At 36.1% G+C, this 19,262-nt stretch overlaps 1 protein-coding gene across 1 annotated transcript in view; it reads left to right on the top strand.

The window, feature by feature from the left end:
* Positions 1 to 19,262, top strand: part of CENPC (centromere protein C) — a 79,118-nt gene that overhangs the window by 10,178 nt on the left and 49,678 nt on the right. The window contains exons 5-8 of the mRNA XM_007454456.1: positions 1,364 to 1,463; positions 12,164 to 12,449; positions 13,697 to 13,912; positions 17,482 to 18,083. Coding sequence (XP_007454518.1) covers positions 1,364 to 1,463; positions 12,164 to 12,449; positions 13,697 to 13,912; positions 17,482 to 18,083 — 1,204 coding nt within the window. The remainder of the gene's footprint in view (positions 1 to 1,363; positions 1,464 to 12,163; positions 12,450 to 13,696; positions 13,913 to 17,481; positions 18,084 to 19,262) is intronic.

Raw genomic sequence — 19,262 nt, 5'->3', positions numbered from 1 at the left:
TGCTGAAGAGCTGGTTAAGAAAATAATAATAAAATGCAAACAAATCATGTTTTTAGAGACATGTGGAGCTGTGGAAGCAACAAGGACTAGATAAACTAAAATTTCAAAGGGTGGAATCCTTAGAATATGAGCTGATAACTGTTGGTCATTTTCTTCCCTGAGAGTATCTGTTAATTTTGGGCAAAAACAGAGGATTTTAGGTTGGTCCAGACAGTGTGAGTCCACTGAGGGAAAGCAGAAATTTTGTCACTTGTGCAGGGATGGCATGACAAATTGGAATTCTGGAGGTGCCTCAAAAGGATAGCCAGTTTTCCTTAAAGAACATTTGTAAGTTCTGAGGTAGTGAAGAACTTTAGACCAGAATGGTGGAGTGAAACATGTAGTCTTGCTGTGCTAAGAAGGTAAAGTCCTACTGCAGGAAAGTGGCCCACCACCAATAGGCATTTGACACATTTTGAACAATTTGAGGCCAGAGGTCAGAAAGTTGAGCAAAAACCTCTAGAGAGCTGAACTGAATATCTCACAATCTTTAAGGGCTAAATAGGCTTACTAGGCTCTCAGTAACCCAGGAGAGGGCGTTCTGAAGAACAGGGCAGGTTACGAGTGGACTGAGTCTTACTAAAATGTCATGTCAGACCCAGGTCAGTCCTTGAGAGTGAGGATCTAATCATTTCAATCCAATCTGTTTAAAAGGAGAAAAGGAGAACCTTCTCTATAGAGAGATATTACTGGGAGCTTCTACTTGTTTTTTTTTTAAATCAAGCCTTTTGTTTTGAGATAATTGTAGATTTATAGCAGCTGTAACAAATAGTAGAGTTCAGGACTGTGTATGGTTTACCTAGTTTCCTCTGTGTGCCAGCCAAGGGCTAGTCCTGTAAGCAGGTTTTTTAAGTGATCAGGCCTGGTGCATTAACTCTTTCCTGCATAGAGTGAATTTCTAAATACTATATATATTTAGTGTTTTACATGTTTTTGCATCTATTCTGAACTTAACGTAAATGAGATTATACACTTGTGTGACTTTTTTTTTGTTTAACATAATCATTCATGTATGCTGTAGTTTATTCCTTTCACTATTGTATTTGTGATATTGTGATATATGACTATACGGTAATTTATTTATCCAATCTTCTGGCAGAATAGGTTTTTAAAAGTTGTTCAGAGCAACATTGCTTCTGTGATAGGTTATATGAAATTTCAGCTTTACTATGAAATTGGTTTCTAAGGAGTTAAGTATGCAGCTTTACCAGCTGGTTTATTGTTTTTAAAAATACTTTCTTTTTTCAATTTAAGAACAAATGTGTTTAATCAAAATTGGTAATTTAATAGAATAGATCTAATGTTGTATCTCTTTTAGACTCAGTGCCAGAAATCACATCCAAAGTCAGGTACAGTTTCTTCAAGGAAGAAAGAAGCCCCTCTGCAGTTAATTGTGGAACCAAGTGAAGTTGTCAACAGATCAGGTTGGTAGCATCCCCATGGGTGATATTTGACTAGATATATTTAAAGAGTTAGGGGCTTCCCTGGTGGCGCAGTGGTTGAGAGTCCGCCTGCTGATGCAGGGGACATGGGTTCGTGCCCCGGTCCGGGAAGATCCCACTGGGCCCGTGAGCCATGGCCGCTGAGCCTGCGCATCCGGAGCCTGTGCTCCGCAACGGGAGAGGCCACAAAAGTGAGAGGCCCGCGTACTGAAAAAAAAAAAAAAAAAAAAAAGAGTTAGAAATGCTGAAGGTAGTAGCACATATGTCAGCTTGAGTGACAAGGTCAGGGTCAGCCTAGACAGAATTGTGAAATGGATAAAGTTTCTGAGTCCCTCTCAAGTCCACTGGCAGTGTATTTTTTTAAAAAAAAAAACATGAATAAGTTTTTTTTTTAATTTTATTGAAATATAGTTGATTTACAATGTTGTGTTTAATTTCTGCTGCACAGCAGAGTGACTCAGTTATACATATATATTCTTTTCCATTATGGTTTATCATAGGATACTGAATATAGTTCCCTGTGCTATATAGTAGGACCTTGTTGTTTATCCATCCTATATATAATAGTTTGCATCTGCTAATCCCAAGTTCCCAATCCTTCCCTCCCCACTCCCCTTGGGCAACCACAAGTGTGTTCTTTATATCTGTGAGTTCATTTTTGTTTCATAGATATGTTCATTTTTGTTGTATTTTAGATTCCACATATAAGTGATATATGGTATTTGTCTTTCTGACTTACTTCACTTAGTCTGATAATCTCTAGGTCTATCCATGTTGCCAGAAGTGGCATTACTTCTTTCTTTTTGATGGCTGAGTAATATTCCATTGTATATATGTGCCACATCTTTATCCATTCATCCAACTGTGGACATTTAGGTTGTTTCCATGTCTTGGCTATTGTAAATAGTGCTGCTATGAACATAGGGGTGCAAGTATCTTTTTGAATTATCGTTTTATCTGGGTATATGACCAGGAGTGGGATTGCTGGATCATTTGGCAACTCTGTTTTTAGTATTTTTTTTTATTTTTTTTGCGGTACGTGGGCCTCTCACTGTTGTGGCCTCTCCTGTTGTGGAGCACAGGCTCCAGAGGCGCAGGCTCTGGACGCGTAGGCTCAGCGGCCATGGCTCATGGGCCCAGCCACTCTGCGCCATGTGGGATCTTCCCAGACCAGGACACGAACCCGTGTTCCCTGCATCGGCAGGCGGACTCTCAACTACTGCGCCACCAGGGAAACCCTATTTTTAGTTTTCGAGGAACTTTCATACTGTTTTCTATAGTGGCTGCACCAATTTACATTCCTACCAACAGTGTAAGAGGGTTCCCTTTTCTCCACACCCTCTCCAGCATTTATTGTTTGTAGACTTTAATGATGGCCATTCCGACCAGTGTGAGGTGGTACCTCATTGTTGTTTTGATTTGCGGAATAATAAGTTTTATCTGATTATTATGTGGTTTTTTTGTTTTAGTGGTAGGAGCGTTGTTCATAGGATGTGCTAAGAGACATTAACTAAGAATTATTATAGGGACCATAGCTTTAAGAGTTTTCAAATAGATTTTTCTTTTTTTCTTTTCTTTTCTTCTTCTTTTTTTTTTTTTAAATATTTATCATCTCATACAGTTTCTGTGGGTCAGGAATTCAGAAGCAGCTTAGTTAGGTGGTGCTGGCTTGTAATCTCATGAGGTGGTAGTCAAGAGGATGGCCAGGGTTGCAGTCATCTGAAGGCTTGACTGGAGCTAAGGATGTATTTCCAAGATGACACTCATGTGGGTCTGGTTGCTGGCAGGAAGCCTTAATTTCCTCCCATGTGGGCCTCTCCATGGTCTCCTTGAGCATTTTTTTTTTTAACTAAGGTATAATTTACATAATATTAGTTTCAGGAATACAACATAATGACTTGATATTTGAATATATGTGGTCAGTGTTCTTTTTCTCTCTGTTGCATTTCCTTCAGTCATTTATATGTGCTGCCAGTTTTTAAAGTTTTATTTGCATTTTTCAAATTAGAAAAGTCCTTCATTTGAGGTGAGTCAAAGATTTAAAAGAAAAAGCTACTAATCATTACTCCCCTCATCCTGCTGAGGTAGCCTTGAATCCTTCCATATCTTCATTGGTGCTCCTGAACGAACACATATATAAACGTGTGTGTGCGTGCACGCATGCTTTCAGAAGAGGCTTTTACAATTTCCTTTTATACCAGCAATGTAAGAAAGTACCTTTCACCTGATAGAGTATTTACTATTCTATTGAATTTTTTGCCAATTTGATCACTATTAAATGATCTCAATGTTACTTTAGTGATTACCACTGAGTTTGAACACCTTTTCATAAGTTTACTGGCTATTTGAAATACCTTTTTATCTTTTCATATCCTTTGCCCATTTGTTTTTTCTCGTTTATGAGAGATCTTTAAATTGAGTATCTGTAACTGTTTATCTGTAATTTGTGTAATTTATCTGTTATTTATCAGATATTTTTCCAAATGATCCCTAGACTATTACAGATTTTGGTTATAGTATCTTATATGATGGATAACATTTTTTATTTTAATTGTCAAATGTGTGTGTGTGTGTTTTTTCAATAGCTTTTGAGTTTCCTGTTTTGGTTAAAAGGTCTGTTTTATCCTAATGGTATATGTAATACCTTAGATTTTCATCTTAACATCATTTTTCTTTTTAATTAAAATTTTTAATCCATCTGGAATGTGCTTTGGTGTATAATGTGGCATAATGTTATAATTTTATTTTCTTCCTTATGGTCAGTTGTGCTAGTTCCTTTTATTAATTACATAATCCATTCTTATATGAATGTGCTACTTTTATCATGTATTAAATCTCATATATCATTCAATATACTTTTGAATTTTGGTCCATTTGTTTATTCTTAATGTCAACACAATACTGTTTTACTAATTGTAGTTTTATAGCACATGCTTATATAAAGGTATCTATTTATATATATAGTTCTGATACATGCCACTCTTCTGCCATTCTTAGACCTTTTTAATTTCTATGAATTTTGTTTATTCATTTTCCAATAAAATTTTGCTGTGATTTTAACTAAAGTTGCATTTAATTTATATAGTAATTTTGTGAAAATTCATATTTTTGCATCATTTAGGTTTTCTGCTTAACAAATATGTCATATATTTATGTCTTTCAAAAGTGTGTGAAGGGTACTATCAATAGCATGAAAGGATAACCCACAAAATGGGGGAAAATAATTGCATATAGTATATCTCATAAGGCAGTGGTCTCCAACCTTTTTGGCACCATGGAGCAGTTTTGTGGAAGACAATTTTTCCATGGACTGGGGGTGGGGGGGCGGGTGGTTTTGGTATGATTCAAGCATATTACCTTTATTGTGCACTTTATTTCTATTTTTATTACATTGTAAGAGCTAATGAAATAATTATACAACTCACCGTAATGCAGCATCAGTGGGAGCCCTGAGCTTGTTTTCACTTGCCAGTCACTGATAGGGTTTTTTTTTTTTTTGCGGTACGCGGGCCTCTCACTGTTGTGGCCTCTCCCGTTGCGGAGCACAGACTCCGGACTCGCAGGGCCAGCGGCCATGGCTCACGGGCCCAGCCACTCCGGGGCATGTGGGATCTTCCCGGAGCAGGGCAGGAACCCACGTCCCCTGCATTGGCAGGCAGACGCTCAACCGCTGCGCCACCAGGGAAGCCCTACTGATAGGGTTTTGATATGAGTCTGCAAGCAATTGATTTTTTATGGTCTCTGTGCAGTCAGACCTCTCTGCTAATGATAATCTGTATTTGCATCTGCTTCCCAGCGCTAGAGTCACCACCTCTGTTCTACCTCACATTAGATTCTCATAAGGAGCATGCAAGCTAGATCCCTTGCATGTGCAGTTCACAGTAGGGTTCGTGCTCCTATGAGAATCTAATGCCACTTATGATCTGACAGGAGGTGGGGCTCAGGTGGTAATGCGAGCGATGGGGAGCGACTGTAAATACAGGTGAAGCTTTGCTCGTTCACCTACTGCTCACCTCCTGCTGTGTGGCCCGGTTCCTAACAGGCCACGGACCAGTACTGGTCTGTGGCCCGGGGGTTGGGGACCCTTGTAATAAGGGATTTATATCCAGAATACATATAGACTTCCTGTAACTCAACAACAACAAAAATAAACATCCCAACTGAAAAGAGAAGAGGACTTGAATAGACATTTGTCCAGTTGGCCAATGAATGTGTTTTACCTGCCTTCACTAATTGAGTTTGCTTTCAGACTTGCATGTCCTTCAAGTGGCTTGTAACCTGAACAAGATATTTGCCTGAGTTGTTTTCTGGGAACTTCAGGTCAGCTGCATCTAGTTTGTGCTGAGCTGGTTAAGACTGAATAGGACCACCCTTCAACTGGTTATGCTTAAGGGTCCACTCCAGTAACCTTTTGACCGTGCAGAGGCCTGTGCAGAGTGATGATTATTGCAACTTTTTTTCAGGCACCTTTCCCCAAGCTCCCCACGCCTCAGATCATCTTGCTTGGCTGCCTTGCAAATAAACCCTCTCTTTGCTGCAAACCTTGTTGTCTCAGCGTTTTGGCTTGCTATGCATCTGGCAAGCTGATAACAACTGCATGAAAAGTTGTTCAGCATTGTTAGTCATTAGGGAAATGCAAATCAAAACCCCACAGAGATACCACTTTATACATATTAGGATGGATATTATTACTTTTTAAATAAAATAAAAGATGTTGAGGATGTGGAATTTATAGAAACCCACATGCATTATGTAGCCAGTGGAAAAAGTTTGGTGGTTCCTCAAAAAATTAGGTATTAAGTAGCATTTCTACTTCTAGGTTTATATTCAAAAGAATTGAAAATAGGGACTCAAACAGATACTTATACCCCAATGTTCATAGCAGTATGATTCATAATACCCAAAAGGTGGAAACAACCAAAGTGTCCCATGAACGAGTGAATGGACAAACAACATGTGGTACATGTGTATAGTGGAATATTATTCAACCATAAAAAGGAATGAAGTTCTGATACATACTACAACATGGAAGAACCTTAGAAACATTATGCTAAATGAATATACTTCTGGACTTGCCTGTTGTCTTTCCCTTAGTGATTTCTAGTCTTGATTTCCTTATGGCATAGCATATATACTCTATGTCATTTTAGTTCTTTTAAATTTGTGAAGATTTGCTTTATTTGTTTTATGACCCAAGGTATTGTCTGCCTTTATGAATGCTTCATGGGCACTTGAAAAACAAGTATTCTGTTGTTGAGTGCAGTTGACCATAAATGTCAATTACATTGTATTACTAATTTTTTACATTGTTTGATGCAGTTTGCTAAAATTTTGAGAATTTTTTGCATCTAAGTTAATGAGAGATAATGGTCTATAGTTTTCTTTTTTATGCTGTATTTGTATGGTTTTGGTATCAAGGTAATGCTCACCAACCTTATAAAATGAGTTGGAAATTATTCCCCCTTCTAATTCCTAGAAGGGCTTATGTAAAATTGATTTTAATTCTCTGATTTTTTGCTATAATATTCTCCAGTGATATCATCTGGTCTGTGGCATTTCTTTTTCAAGAGCTTTTAAATTACAAATTCAGTTCTCTAATAGTTATAGGACTATTTAGGTTATTTATTTTATCTTGGCATATTTTTGATAGTTTATGGTTTTTGAAGAATTGGTCCATTTCTTCTAAGTTGTTGAGTTTATCAGCATAAAGTTGTACATAGTATTACTTTGTTATCCTTTTTTTTTGTGGTACACGGGCTTCTCACTGTTGTGGCCTCTCCCGTTGCGAAGCACAGGCTCCGGACGCGCAGGCTCAGTGGCCACGGCTCACGGGCCTAGCCGCTCCGCGGCATGTGAGATCTTCCCAGACCGGGGCTCTCAACCACTGCCCACCAGGGAAGCCCCACTTTGTTATCCTTTTAACGGCTGCAGGATCTGTTGTGATATACCGTTTTATTCTGGATATTGTTGATTTGTGTCTTGTCTTTTTGCCTTTGTTAATTTTGTTACAGGATTATCATTTTTATTCACTGTTTTAAAAGAACTAGCTTCTTCTTTAAGTTTTTGTGTTTTCCTGTTTTTAGTTTCATTGATTTCTGCTCTTATTTTTTCCATTCTTGTCCTTGGTTTGGGTTTATTTTGCTCTTTTTTAAAGTTTTTGAGGTAGAAACTTTATTTTATACTTTAGTTTATAATCCAGTACTATTTTATTAAATTTGTTACTCAAACTGTTCCAGCTTTGGCCATTAGAAAGCTCTTTCACTGGCTCCTATGCCCCTTTGATGGACCCCATTTTTGTTGTTATTGCTGTTGTTTTTGAACACTTCCTTACCTTCTGGAACTACAGGATGCTCCAGGCTCAACTTACCCTAGAATCAGCCATTTCTCCAAGGAGCCAGTGGTTCCTTTTACTGGAGAATGGTATTAGGAACCAAGATCTGGGTGCTAGGTGTGCTGTTTCTCCTGGGGTGTTAATGCTTCAAGACTGTCTCAACTGACAGAGCAAGGAAATATATGTGTGTATGGTAACCGGTATATATACACATATCTATAAACATTTTTCTGTGTAACTGTATCTGCATTAAGTTAAACATGAATTCATATTGATGTTTCCAACTGTACTTTATTACCACATGGATTATTCTTGCTTCTTTGCCTTGCTTATCTGTAAACGTCCACTCTGTGTGTAAGAAACTTGGCACTTACCATTCACCATCTACCTATTTAACTTTTTATTCCTATATACATGTATAATAGTATCAGAATTGTTGACTTAAACCCATGGAAAACAATTTTATCTACTGGAGTACAGTGCTTATGTACAATTTCTTTATTGTACTTAATTTACAATATTGTGTTTCAGGTGTACAGCAAAGTGATTTTGTTATATATATATGTATACATACATATACCTTTTTCTTGATTCTTTTCCATTATAGGTTATTATAAGATTGAATATAGTCCCTGTGCTACACAATAAATCCTTGTTGTTTATCTATTTTATATATGATAATTTGTATCTGTTAATCCCGTACTCCTAATTTATCCCTCTCCCTCCTTCCTCTTCGGTAACCATAAGTTTGTTTTGTGTCTGTGAGTCTGTTTCTGTTTTGTTTTATTTTTCAGATTTCACATATAAGTGATATCATATAATATTTGTCTTTGACTTGCTTCACTTAGTATGACAATGTTATGTACAATTTCTTTAGCTTTTAGTTTTACAGACTCCATTCATTTCTAGCCTTACTTAGGTCAGCATTTTTCCTCACCCCCGTGAGGTTGTTTGTATGTTTCATATCATATATCATATCATATATCATATCACATCATATATCATATGATATAGAATGTGGTATATGTGATACTGTGTGACTTCCAAGGTTAGGACATAAAGGGCTTCTGCTTGGCTCCCTCCCTTTCTCCTTATTTCCCTCTTAGGATACACTCTACCTTATAACCCAGACATCATGCTGTGAGGAAGCCCAAACTAGCCTACTTGCAGACATACATAGACAGCAGTATTCCTTCGGCCTGCAGCCAGCCTCAGATGTTAGACATGTGAGTAAGCAAGCTTTCAAATTGTTCCAGGCCCCAGACTTCATGGAGTAGAGACAAGTCATCCCTGCTGTGCCCTGCCAAATTCCGGCCCCACAGAATAAGTGAACATAATATATGGTTGTTTTATGCAGTCAAGGCATGGAGTTACTTATTATGCAGACAGAGTAACTAGAACAACTCCCTAATTCCCAACTGACATACTGTTGTCATATATTTTATTCCTGTTATCCTTTATTTTAATTCTGCTATGTATTTTGATACCTTTTATCTCTATAAGACTTTATTTTTGTTTTAATCAGTGTTTATATTTACACATACATCACTGTTTGTGCTCTTTATTCCTCTTTAAAAATAATTTTTAAAAATTACGGTAAAATAATATAACAAAATTTACCATTTTAAACATTTTTAAGTGTACAGTTCTTTGGCATTAAGGACAGTCAGGTTGTCCAACTGTCACCACCATCCATCCACAGAACTTATTCATCTTGCAAAACTGAATCTCCCCCTACCCCCCAGCCTCTGGTAACCACGCTTCTACATTCTGTTTCTGAATTTGACTACTCTAAATACCTCATATGAGTGGAATTGTTCAGTTTTTGTCCTTTTGCAACTGGCTTATTTCACTTAGCATAATGTCCTCAAGTGTCAGCCAGGTTGTAGCGTGTGTCAGGATTTCCTTTATAAAGCTGAATAATATTTCACCGTATGTATACCATATTTTGTTTTGTCCATTTATCCATTGATGGACATTTAGGTGGTTTCCACTTTTTGTCTTTTGTGAATAACGTTGCTGTGAGCACAGATGTACAAGTACCTCTTGCAGCCCCTGCTTTCAATCTTTTTGGATATATAGGCAAAAAAGGAATTATTAGATCATATGGTAATTGCATTTTTAATTTCTTGAGGAACAACCAAGCTATCTTCCATAGTGGCTGCATCATTTTACATTCCCACCAGCTGTGCGCAAGGGTTCCAGTTTTTCTATATACTCATCAACACTTGTTAACTTGTTATTTTCTCCCTCCCTCCCTCCCTTCCCATCCTAATGGGTGTGAAGTAGTATCTCATGGTGGATTTGTTCATCATTATCATCATTAGGGAATTTTAAATTAAAACAACGGTTAGATACCACTACACAGCTATAATGGCTAAGATCCAAAAGCTGGGTCTCTTTTGTAACTCCTATTTCTTTGAGAGTTTCTGTCTTTTCATTTGTTTCAAGAGAATTTATAATTGAACATTAAGACATTTTTATGGTGGTTGCTTTAAATAAATTCATGTTAAATAATTCCAGCATCTGATTCATATTGTCCATTTGCATCCATTGATCGTATTTTCTTCTTCAGATTGTGTTTTTTCTTTTTTTAAAATTTTTATTATGAAGAATCATTTTGATCATATCCTCAACATTTTGGTTATTATGTTAAGGAACTCTTCATTGTATTTCAGTCTTGTTATAGTTGCCCTGTTTTGGTTAAATGTGAAGGCTTTTGCCTATTTTTGTGGAGTTTATTTCCAATGACATTTAAGTGTTTAGAGTTCTAGCAGTGGTATTTTGGTTTGTTTCATTTTCTGATGCTACGGGGGATTCACCACATTATCCGTTGTTGCTTAAGGCTTGAGGTTCCTAGCAAATATACCTTCTTCCAGCTTTCAGAGTTCTGTTATTATTGTTTGTTTAAGTTGTACTTAAAGGGAGAAGCAGGAAAAAGTGAGTCTGTGTAATTTTGTTCCAGAACCAAAAGCCATTTTGGCTTATTTTAAATTTTTAATCTTTTCTTTTTGAGAGTATGAATCAGTATGAGTACTACCCAGCCATTCTACTTTTTCTTTGATATTTGAAGGTTAAGGGTTAAGAGAATATATATTTCTCTTTATATAGCTATAAAGATATACGTGTATAATATATATTCTCTTTGTATAGATATAAAGATGTATGTGTATATAAATATTCTCCCTATATATACATGTATTTTATATATCCAAATATGTATCTGTTCTATATGTATATGTGTATGTATATGTATGAAAGTGTGATCATCTAGCTGCCCTAGTTTACCCAACTCTTAACCTAAAGATTGAATCTCATAATTTCTCTAGGATTACCTGTTACTTATTTTAGCTATGTAAAGATTTATTTAAATCTTTAAAAGAATCTTTATTTTATTGTGGTAAGAACATTTTATTTTATTTATTTTTTAAAATTTTATTTACTTTTGGCTGCATTGGGTCTTTGTTGCTGCGCACGGGCTTTCTCTAGTTGCGGCACGCGGGGGCTATTCTTCATTGCAGTGTGCTCATTGCGGTGGCTTCTCTTGTTGCAGAGCATGGGCTCTAGGCTTGTGGACCTCAGTAGTTGCAGCACGTTGGTTCAGTAGTTGTGCATGGGCCCTAGAGCGCACGGGCTTCAGTAGTTGTGGCACGCGGGCTCAGGAGTTATGGCACATGGCCTAAGTAGTTGTGGCTCTTGGGCTCTAGAGTGCAGGTTCAGTAGTTGTGGCACATGGGCTTAGTTGCTCTGCGGCATGTGGGATCTTCCTAGACCAGGGCTGGAACCTGTGTCCCCTGCATTGGCAGGTGGACTCTTAATCACTGCACCACCTGGGAAGTCCCAGTAAGAACATTTTTACATGAGATCTTCCCTCTCAACAGATTTTTAAGTGTACAATAGAGTATTGTTATGTATAGGCACAATGTTGTACTCTAGATCTCTAAAACTTATTTATCTTGAATAACTGAAACTTTACACCTGTTAATTAACAACTCCGAATTTCTCCCTTCTCCCAGTCACTGGCAACCATTATTCAAATCTCTCCTTCTCTGAGTTTGACTATATTCAAATCTTGAATAAATTTACTATATCAATAAAACTGAATTTTCTATGTTTGAGGATTTTATTCATTTTAGAACTGTGGAGCATGGACCAAATACACCTTTCAGTTTATTAATTTCATAAATTAGAACTCTTAAAGTACTTGTGTATTTTAATCCTAGATCTTTGATGATAAATTTAATGACCTGTGAGTCTTCTGGAAACTTTCTAATTAAATTGTTGCTATATTTTAAAAAGCACATTTCGTTCTCGTATTATTATTTAAAGAGTTCTTATAATTTTCTTCTAGTTCAGGCCCATGAGTTTCATCAGGAAATTTTGGCAACTGATGTTCATTCTAACAATACATCTGACTCGAGAAAAATGTCAAGTAAAAAACTAAAAGATCATCACAATGAAGCTGATGAGGAATTTTACTTATCTATTGGCTTACCTTCTGATCTTCTGGATGCAAAAGCATCTTTATTGCAAAAGACTATTCCATCTGTTGCCCAAAAGAGAGAGACATATACTTCTGAAAATTCAGTAAATATGCTGCCTTCAAGTACAGAGATTTCTCATAAAACCAAAAAAAGGTGAATTTTTGCTTATTTAAAAGTTATTAATCTTACTATAACTATTTTATCTTTTATGTTAAAAAGTGAGTAATTTAGTCTTTTAGGTATTTTATAGTAAGTATTGAGGAATATTAACATGTTTTGAGAAAAACATAATATACATTCAGTATATATTCAGTTTATATTTAATATAGAAGGCCTTAAAGTGTTCTTCAGAGATGTTTGGGGGTAAACTTTTCTGTGGTCTGTGGAAAAGCATGTTTTTTTCTTTTTTCTTTAAGATTTTTATTTTAAAATACTGTAGACATAAAGAAGATAACACAGTAGGCACTCACATATTCAGATTTGACATATGTGAATATTTTGTTATATTCAGATCTTTTTCTTTTTTAAAAAATGTTTTTTATTGAAGTATAGTTGAATTACAATGTTGCGTTAATTACTGCTGTACAGTGTAGTGACTCAGTTATACATATATATACATTCTTTTTCATATTCTTTTCCTTTATGGTTTATTACAGGATGTTTTTTTTTCCTTATAATAAGTTTTCTATAACTTCCTAAGAGAAACAATTTGTATTTTCTCTATGTTATTTTTAATTATAAGGGTAGGTATATATCAGGTCATCTGAGGGTAGCAAAGAGTAAGTTTTGTTGAGGATGAGTTGTGGTAAACCCACATCCATTTCTTGGGACTTTCCCTTTAAGAAGCAAAATAGATTGTTCAAGGTCCTTTGGTATTGGGAACCTCTGCCATGAGTGTAATATCTTTCTAGGGTCTTGTGTGATTCTTGGAGCTGAGGAGTTAAGTACATTCTAAGATTTTGCTATTCACAGTGTGATCTGCAGCTCAGGATCGAGAGCAGTGGCATTATCTGGAAGCCTGTTAGAAATATAGAATCTCAAACCCTATGCTAGACCTACTAAATCAGAATCTACATTTTAATAAGATTCTCCAGGTGATTCAAATTCATATTAAATGTTTGAGAACCAGTATTCTAAGCTACACATTTCTTTGTTATATGATTTAGCCATTCTTTTTCTCTCTTATTTTTTTCTATCAACAAATACAAAATTTAATTTTTCTGAGCAATTTGCCTTGTGTATGTTGTGTAAGAGAAACACATCAGCGTTTATAATTTTTAAATAAAGGCCCACTGGAAAATTTTGTAAGCAGTTGTATTGTTACTGTAAGGGAGTTCAGGAATACTTATGACTCAACAAATGGTGGGAACATTCATCATGTCTTCCTTTTAACCTTTTAGGTTAAACTTTGAAGATAAAGATGATTTGAAGAAAGTAGAAGTAACGAATAAAGTATCAGAAATAGAGGATAAAGTATCAGAAGGACCACAAGAGAGGAAACAGTTAGGAACATCTCAAAAAAGAATACAAGATTCAGAATGTGAAGATCAACCACCAGCTAGAAAGAGTTTTTCAACATTGTTTTTAGAAACTGTAAAAAGAAAAAGTGAATCCAGGTGAGTTATTAAGAAATGGTCCACATTTTTCTTTCACATTCTTTGAACAGTATCTAAGGATTCTTAGTGATATTTAACTAGAAGTTAATCTTAATTGACACAATTTTTAATTGAAATAATGTCTAACCCGTAAGGAGAGAGTAGTTTCTTACCAGTAAATTAATTCCAAAGCCATCATTTAAGGGATATTAAATTAGATGTGAAAGAAAAGTTTATTCAGCTTTCATTGCTTCTGTTCATCAGCACTTTCTAGTATGTATGAGATCAAAGAATAAAGACAGTATTTAGAAATAAAATTATGTCAGGGTGCCTGTATTTCACTGTTAAGTGTTTTAAATATTTTTTCTATTTCTTTTGATTGTGTTAGTAAATGGATAGTCCTAAAATAAGTTTTAATCTGTTTTTGCCTACTTAAAAACCTTCAGTGGTTCTACAGTATCCACACAGTGATTCTTAACTGGCTGCACATTAGAGTTAACTAGAATTAATAGCAGCTAGGGTTGAGAACCACTGGTCTATAGAATAACTTGAGATTTGTCAGCTAGTATTTAAGGCCTTCACTGTCACCAGTGAACTGTTTCTACCAACTTGTCATACATATTTGCAGTTGTCCTGGCTTTGGCGCACCTTTTCCCCTTGTTGTATGCCAATTTATATTTTATTCTAAGGTCCATGGTAGGCTTCTGATTTTTTCCAAGTCCCACTCCAGTGTTTTTTCAAATAGTTTCTTGCCTTGTATTATAGTTTAGCTATTTTATCTATCTTTCTTAGTAGGTTAAGACATAAGCCCTTCTTTCCAGGAGTTTCGTTTCTTTTGTATTTTCTGTGAGATCTATCAGAATGCTAGTGAATATATTAGGAAGGTTTTATAAAAAACATATTGAGTGAATGAATTTCCTCTTTGGTTCAGTCTGTGTTCCATAGTTGACTCCTCCCTCCCCCCACCCCTCCAATCTTCCTCCCTCTCCCCTCACCTTTCTGTGTGTGTGTGTGTGTGTGTGTGTGTGTATATATATACAGTATATATATATATGGCATCTTTTATCCCTTGTATGGATGTTGTCCCCATAATCTGATAGAAATATTTTACACTTAGGGACTACTTACATCTATGTCCAAAAAAGTAATTAAGTATTTTTTAATGTGCTGTGTTTTTTTTGATAAACTAGTGAGTAAAGTGTATGTTTAATTGCTGTAGCCAGATGTAACTACTCACTATTACTTGTGCTTTCCTGCTCCTATTCTGTGCTTATGCTCTTCCTTATGATTGTCTTTTTTGTATTTCCTCATGACCAAATCATATCCATTCTTCAAGATCCAACTCAAATGCCACAGAGTCTTTCTTGATTTTTTCCACCTAGCCCAGAAATTTACATTTCACAGTGCTGGAGGCTGGGAAGTCCAAGATCAAGGCTCAGGTAGATTCACTGTCTGGTGAGGCTTGCTTCCTGGTTCACGGATGTCTTTCTTATTGCTATAACCTCAAATGGTAGAAGGTAGTGAGGGGGCTTTCTGGGGTCTCTTTTATAAAGATACTAATTCATTCATGAGCCATTCCACCCTAATGACCTAATCACTTCCTAAAGTCCCCACCCTCAAATACCATCACATTGGGGATTAGGTTTCAATTTATGAATTTTTGAAGGATATAAACATTTGATCTATAGTAAGTGTCAAAGTTGTTTCCTAAGGATATCTTTGATTTGAATAACTTTGAAGTTATTGAAGTCTCTTTAATAGAGGAGTGGATTTGGAGAGTTCTTGTTGGCTGGTTTGGGAAGGCTTTATTTTTAAATACTTAGCATTACTTCTTTAATATATAGAATTAATAGATATTACAGATAACATACAATAAAGCAAATTAAATATTTATATCAGATTGGCTTTTTCTTTAAGTGCTGAAAAATAATATTTGTTTAAACATGGTTTTCTATTTATATATTATGTGGTCTATTTATATTGACTTTGCTTTTTTATTAGATTTTCTAGAGTTTTCTAATTATATAAACTTGTAAGAGTCTACCTATTAGAAGACAGTATATTTCTTAGCATATATGTGTATAAATTTTTTTTTTTTCTTTTTTTTTTTTTTTTTTTTTTTTTTTCTTGCGTTATGCGGGCCTCTCACTGTTGTGGCCTCTCCCATTTGCGGAGCACAGGCTCCAGACGCGCAGGCCCAGCGGCCATGGCTCACGGGCCCAGCCGCTCCGCGGCATGTGGGATCTTCCCGAAACGGGGCACGAACCCGCGTCTCCTGCAACGGCAGGCGGACTCTCAAGCACTGCGCCACCAGGGAAGCCCTAAATTTTTTATACTATAAGGTTTTATCAGGGGTTTGAGATTAGAGAAGTAGAGAAGGCATTTTCATTTTATAATCTTTTTTTATATCTTAAAAATGAGAAAAAAACTAGACATGATAATCCAGTTCTTCTATTCTTCCTTTTCTTCTACTGTGTATAAAAATAGTTAAGCATCCTTACTCAGGTGAAAAAGGCAGAAACAGGAGTGTATATGCTGGCTTTGGAATTTGGATGTTTACCATAGGTGTTTAGTTTTGCATATTCACTCCAATATGTGGTTTGCTCAAGGCTGTTGTCATAAAAAGGAGGGAAATGCAAAATGACTCCATCAGATTACCATCTTTTGAATAATTCCATCCTTTAGAAAACTTTTCCAACTAATTGGAAGAGATGCTGTGTAATCCCAGTGTGCTTACCTTTCTAGATACACTTCATTTATTTCTATACTCTGATTACAGTATTAAAACACGTATGAAAATGTGTGAATTATCCAACTTGGAGTGAATTTTTACATAATATAATTTAGTCTGTAATTTTGTAGTGTTTTCTTAGACTATTAGACTAGAAGGTATCTCAGAAATAATCTTGTTTTGGATGTTAAGGGATTCAGGCCCCAAGAAACATCATATATAAACAAAATTTAATATAACATTATATATAATAATGGCATGCATTTTTGTACTGTAAGTCAGTGTATCTGGGCTATATTTATACATCTCTGGGTTTTATCTGTTTAATGTATGTAATGAATAGAGGAATGTCAAATTAGTTGATGCAGTAGAGATTCCTTCCAGCTCTAAATTTCTATGATCGCATAAGTGTAATAAATGAGTATGCTCAGATATTATAGAAATGTAAAAGGAGGGAAGGGTTTTTTAAAAAAATATTTACTTATTTATATTTGGCTGTATTGGGTCTTAGTTGCGGCACACGGGATCTTTCATTGTGACGCGCGGGCTCCTCATTGTGGTGCATGGGCTTCTCTCTAGTTGTGGCGTGTGGGCTCAGTAGTTGCAGCACATGGGCTCAGTAGTTGTGGCCTGCAGGCTTAGTTGCCCCATGGCATGTGAGATCTTAGTTTCCTGACCAGGGATCGAACCCACATCCCCTGCGTTGAAAGGCGGATCCTTAACCACTGGACCACCAGGGAAGTCCCAGGAAGGATTTTAATGGGGAAGGAAAAATTGAGGGGACATGTGAACTGCTCTTTAAAGCAAAGGTAAAAGCTTTACTTTTTGAGCTATTATTTATTGTAACATTCTGTTTTAGTTCTGTTGTTAGGCATTTAGCAACTGCTCCACCTCATTTATCTCCTGCAAATAATATGAAGTTATTAGAAGATGAATTTATAATTGATGAATCAGATAAAAGTTTTGCCAATCAGCCATGGATTACTATACCAAGAAAGACTGGGCCTCTGAAATGCACAGTATCTCCTGCTGAGAGCACTGTACTCCTTCAAAGGAAGAAGTCAAGAGAAAAACATGACAGTGTATCATCTACAAGTTTGAAAAGTGGCAAACATCCTGGTAAAGCTCACCCAGTAGAGAAATCTCAGTCCTCTGAACAAAAAATACTGGGTGGGAGTTTGACAGATGAAATGGAAAATAATTGTAAATCTTCAAAATATGAAGTGTATTCTGAGAATGCAAAAAAATCATCTGGAAACAAAAGGACTATAAAACAAAAACGGGGAACAAAATTTAAGGCCAGTGTAGTTGAAGAACAAGTTGACATGGAACAATCTAAAGGTAAAAATATAAATATATCACATATTGCCCAAGACAGGTTCCAAAGAAGTTCAGACCGAAATATGGATGAGGGTGAAGAGATAAGTGTTCACACTTCCAAAAAACAGTTGCTACCTCTGGGTAAGTATTTATATTTAATTTATATGTATAAATACTTATAACATGAGTATTTATATGTAATGTAAAGTGGTAGAATATTATTCTACCACTTTGTGTTTTTGTGATACTCCTATTTATCTTTGGGAAGTAGGCAAAGTAAACTTAAATCTATACAGAGCCTCAAAAGCCTACAAACTCTTTTCTAGAATCTCTTTATTTTACATATAATTAACTCCAGGTCAACTCCAGGTCACTTGACTTTTGTGTAGCTTCTAAAATGGCAGCATATATAAAGGGAAAAGTAAAAGGTAAAGGCTTAGTAAACCAGGTAGTTACCAGAACACAAATAAGACAGCATCATATATTCTTGAGGCTTATTAAAATATAAATTGGGAAAAAATTAAGCTAGTGGGGCTAGTTCTTGTAGATAAAAATTAATACTCTTCTATTCCATTATTTACTCATTATTTATTTATTATCCAAACTGGGACATTTGAGAATGGGAGAGGATGTCAGGACAGTAAGCATAAACTGGGATTGTCCTGTCAAACCTGATATATGGCCACTCTCCTTATGTCATCACTGTATAGTTATTGAGATTTGTAATGGTGACACTATCATGAAGAAAAGATCAATTTGTGCTTTTTGTATCACTTTTTTTTTTTTTTTTTTTTTTTTTTTTCCTTGCGTTATGCGGGCCCCTCCCTGTTGTGGCCTCTCCCATTTGCGGAGCACAGGCTCCGGACGCGCAGGCTCAGCGGCCATGGCTCACGGGCCCAGCCGCTCCGCGGCATGTGGGATCTTCCCGAAACGGGGCACGAACCCGCGTCTCCTGCATCGGCAGGCGGACTCTCAAGCACTGCACCACCAGGGAAGCCCTGTATCACTTTTTTTAATTGAAGTATAGTGGTGTTTCAGATGTACAGCAAAGTGAATCAGTTATACAGGCACACACACACACATATATATTCTTTTTCATGTTCTTTTCCCTTATAGGTTATTACAAAATATTGAGTATAGTTCCCTGTGCTATATAATAGGTACTTGTTGGTTATCTATTTCATATATAGTAGTGTGTTAATTCCAAACTCCTAATTTATCCGCCCTTCCCCCCACCTTTCCCGTTTGGTAACCATAAGTTTGTTTTGTATGTCTGTTTTGAAAGTAAGTTCATTTGTATCTTTTTTTTTTTTTTTTTTT

This window comes from Lipotes vexillifer, unplaced genomic scaffold (assembly GCF_000442215.2).
Source record: "Lipotes vexillifer unplaced genomic scaffold, Lipotes_vexillifer_v1.1 scaffold1478, whole genome shotgun sequence".
NCBI classification, from domain to species: Eukaryota; Metazoa; Chordata; class Mammalia; order Artiodactyla; family Lipotidae; genus Lipotes; species Lipotes vexillifer.
This window is presented reverse-complemented; position numbering and strand designations above follow the sequence as displayed.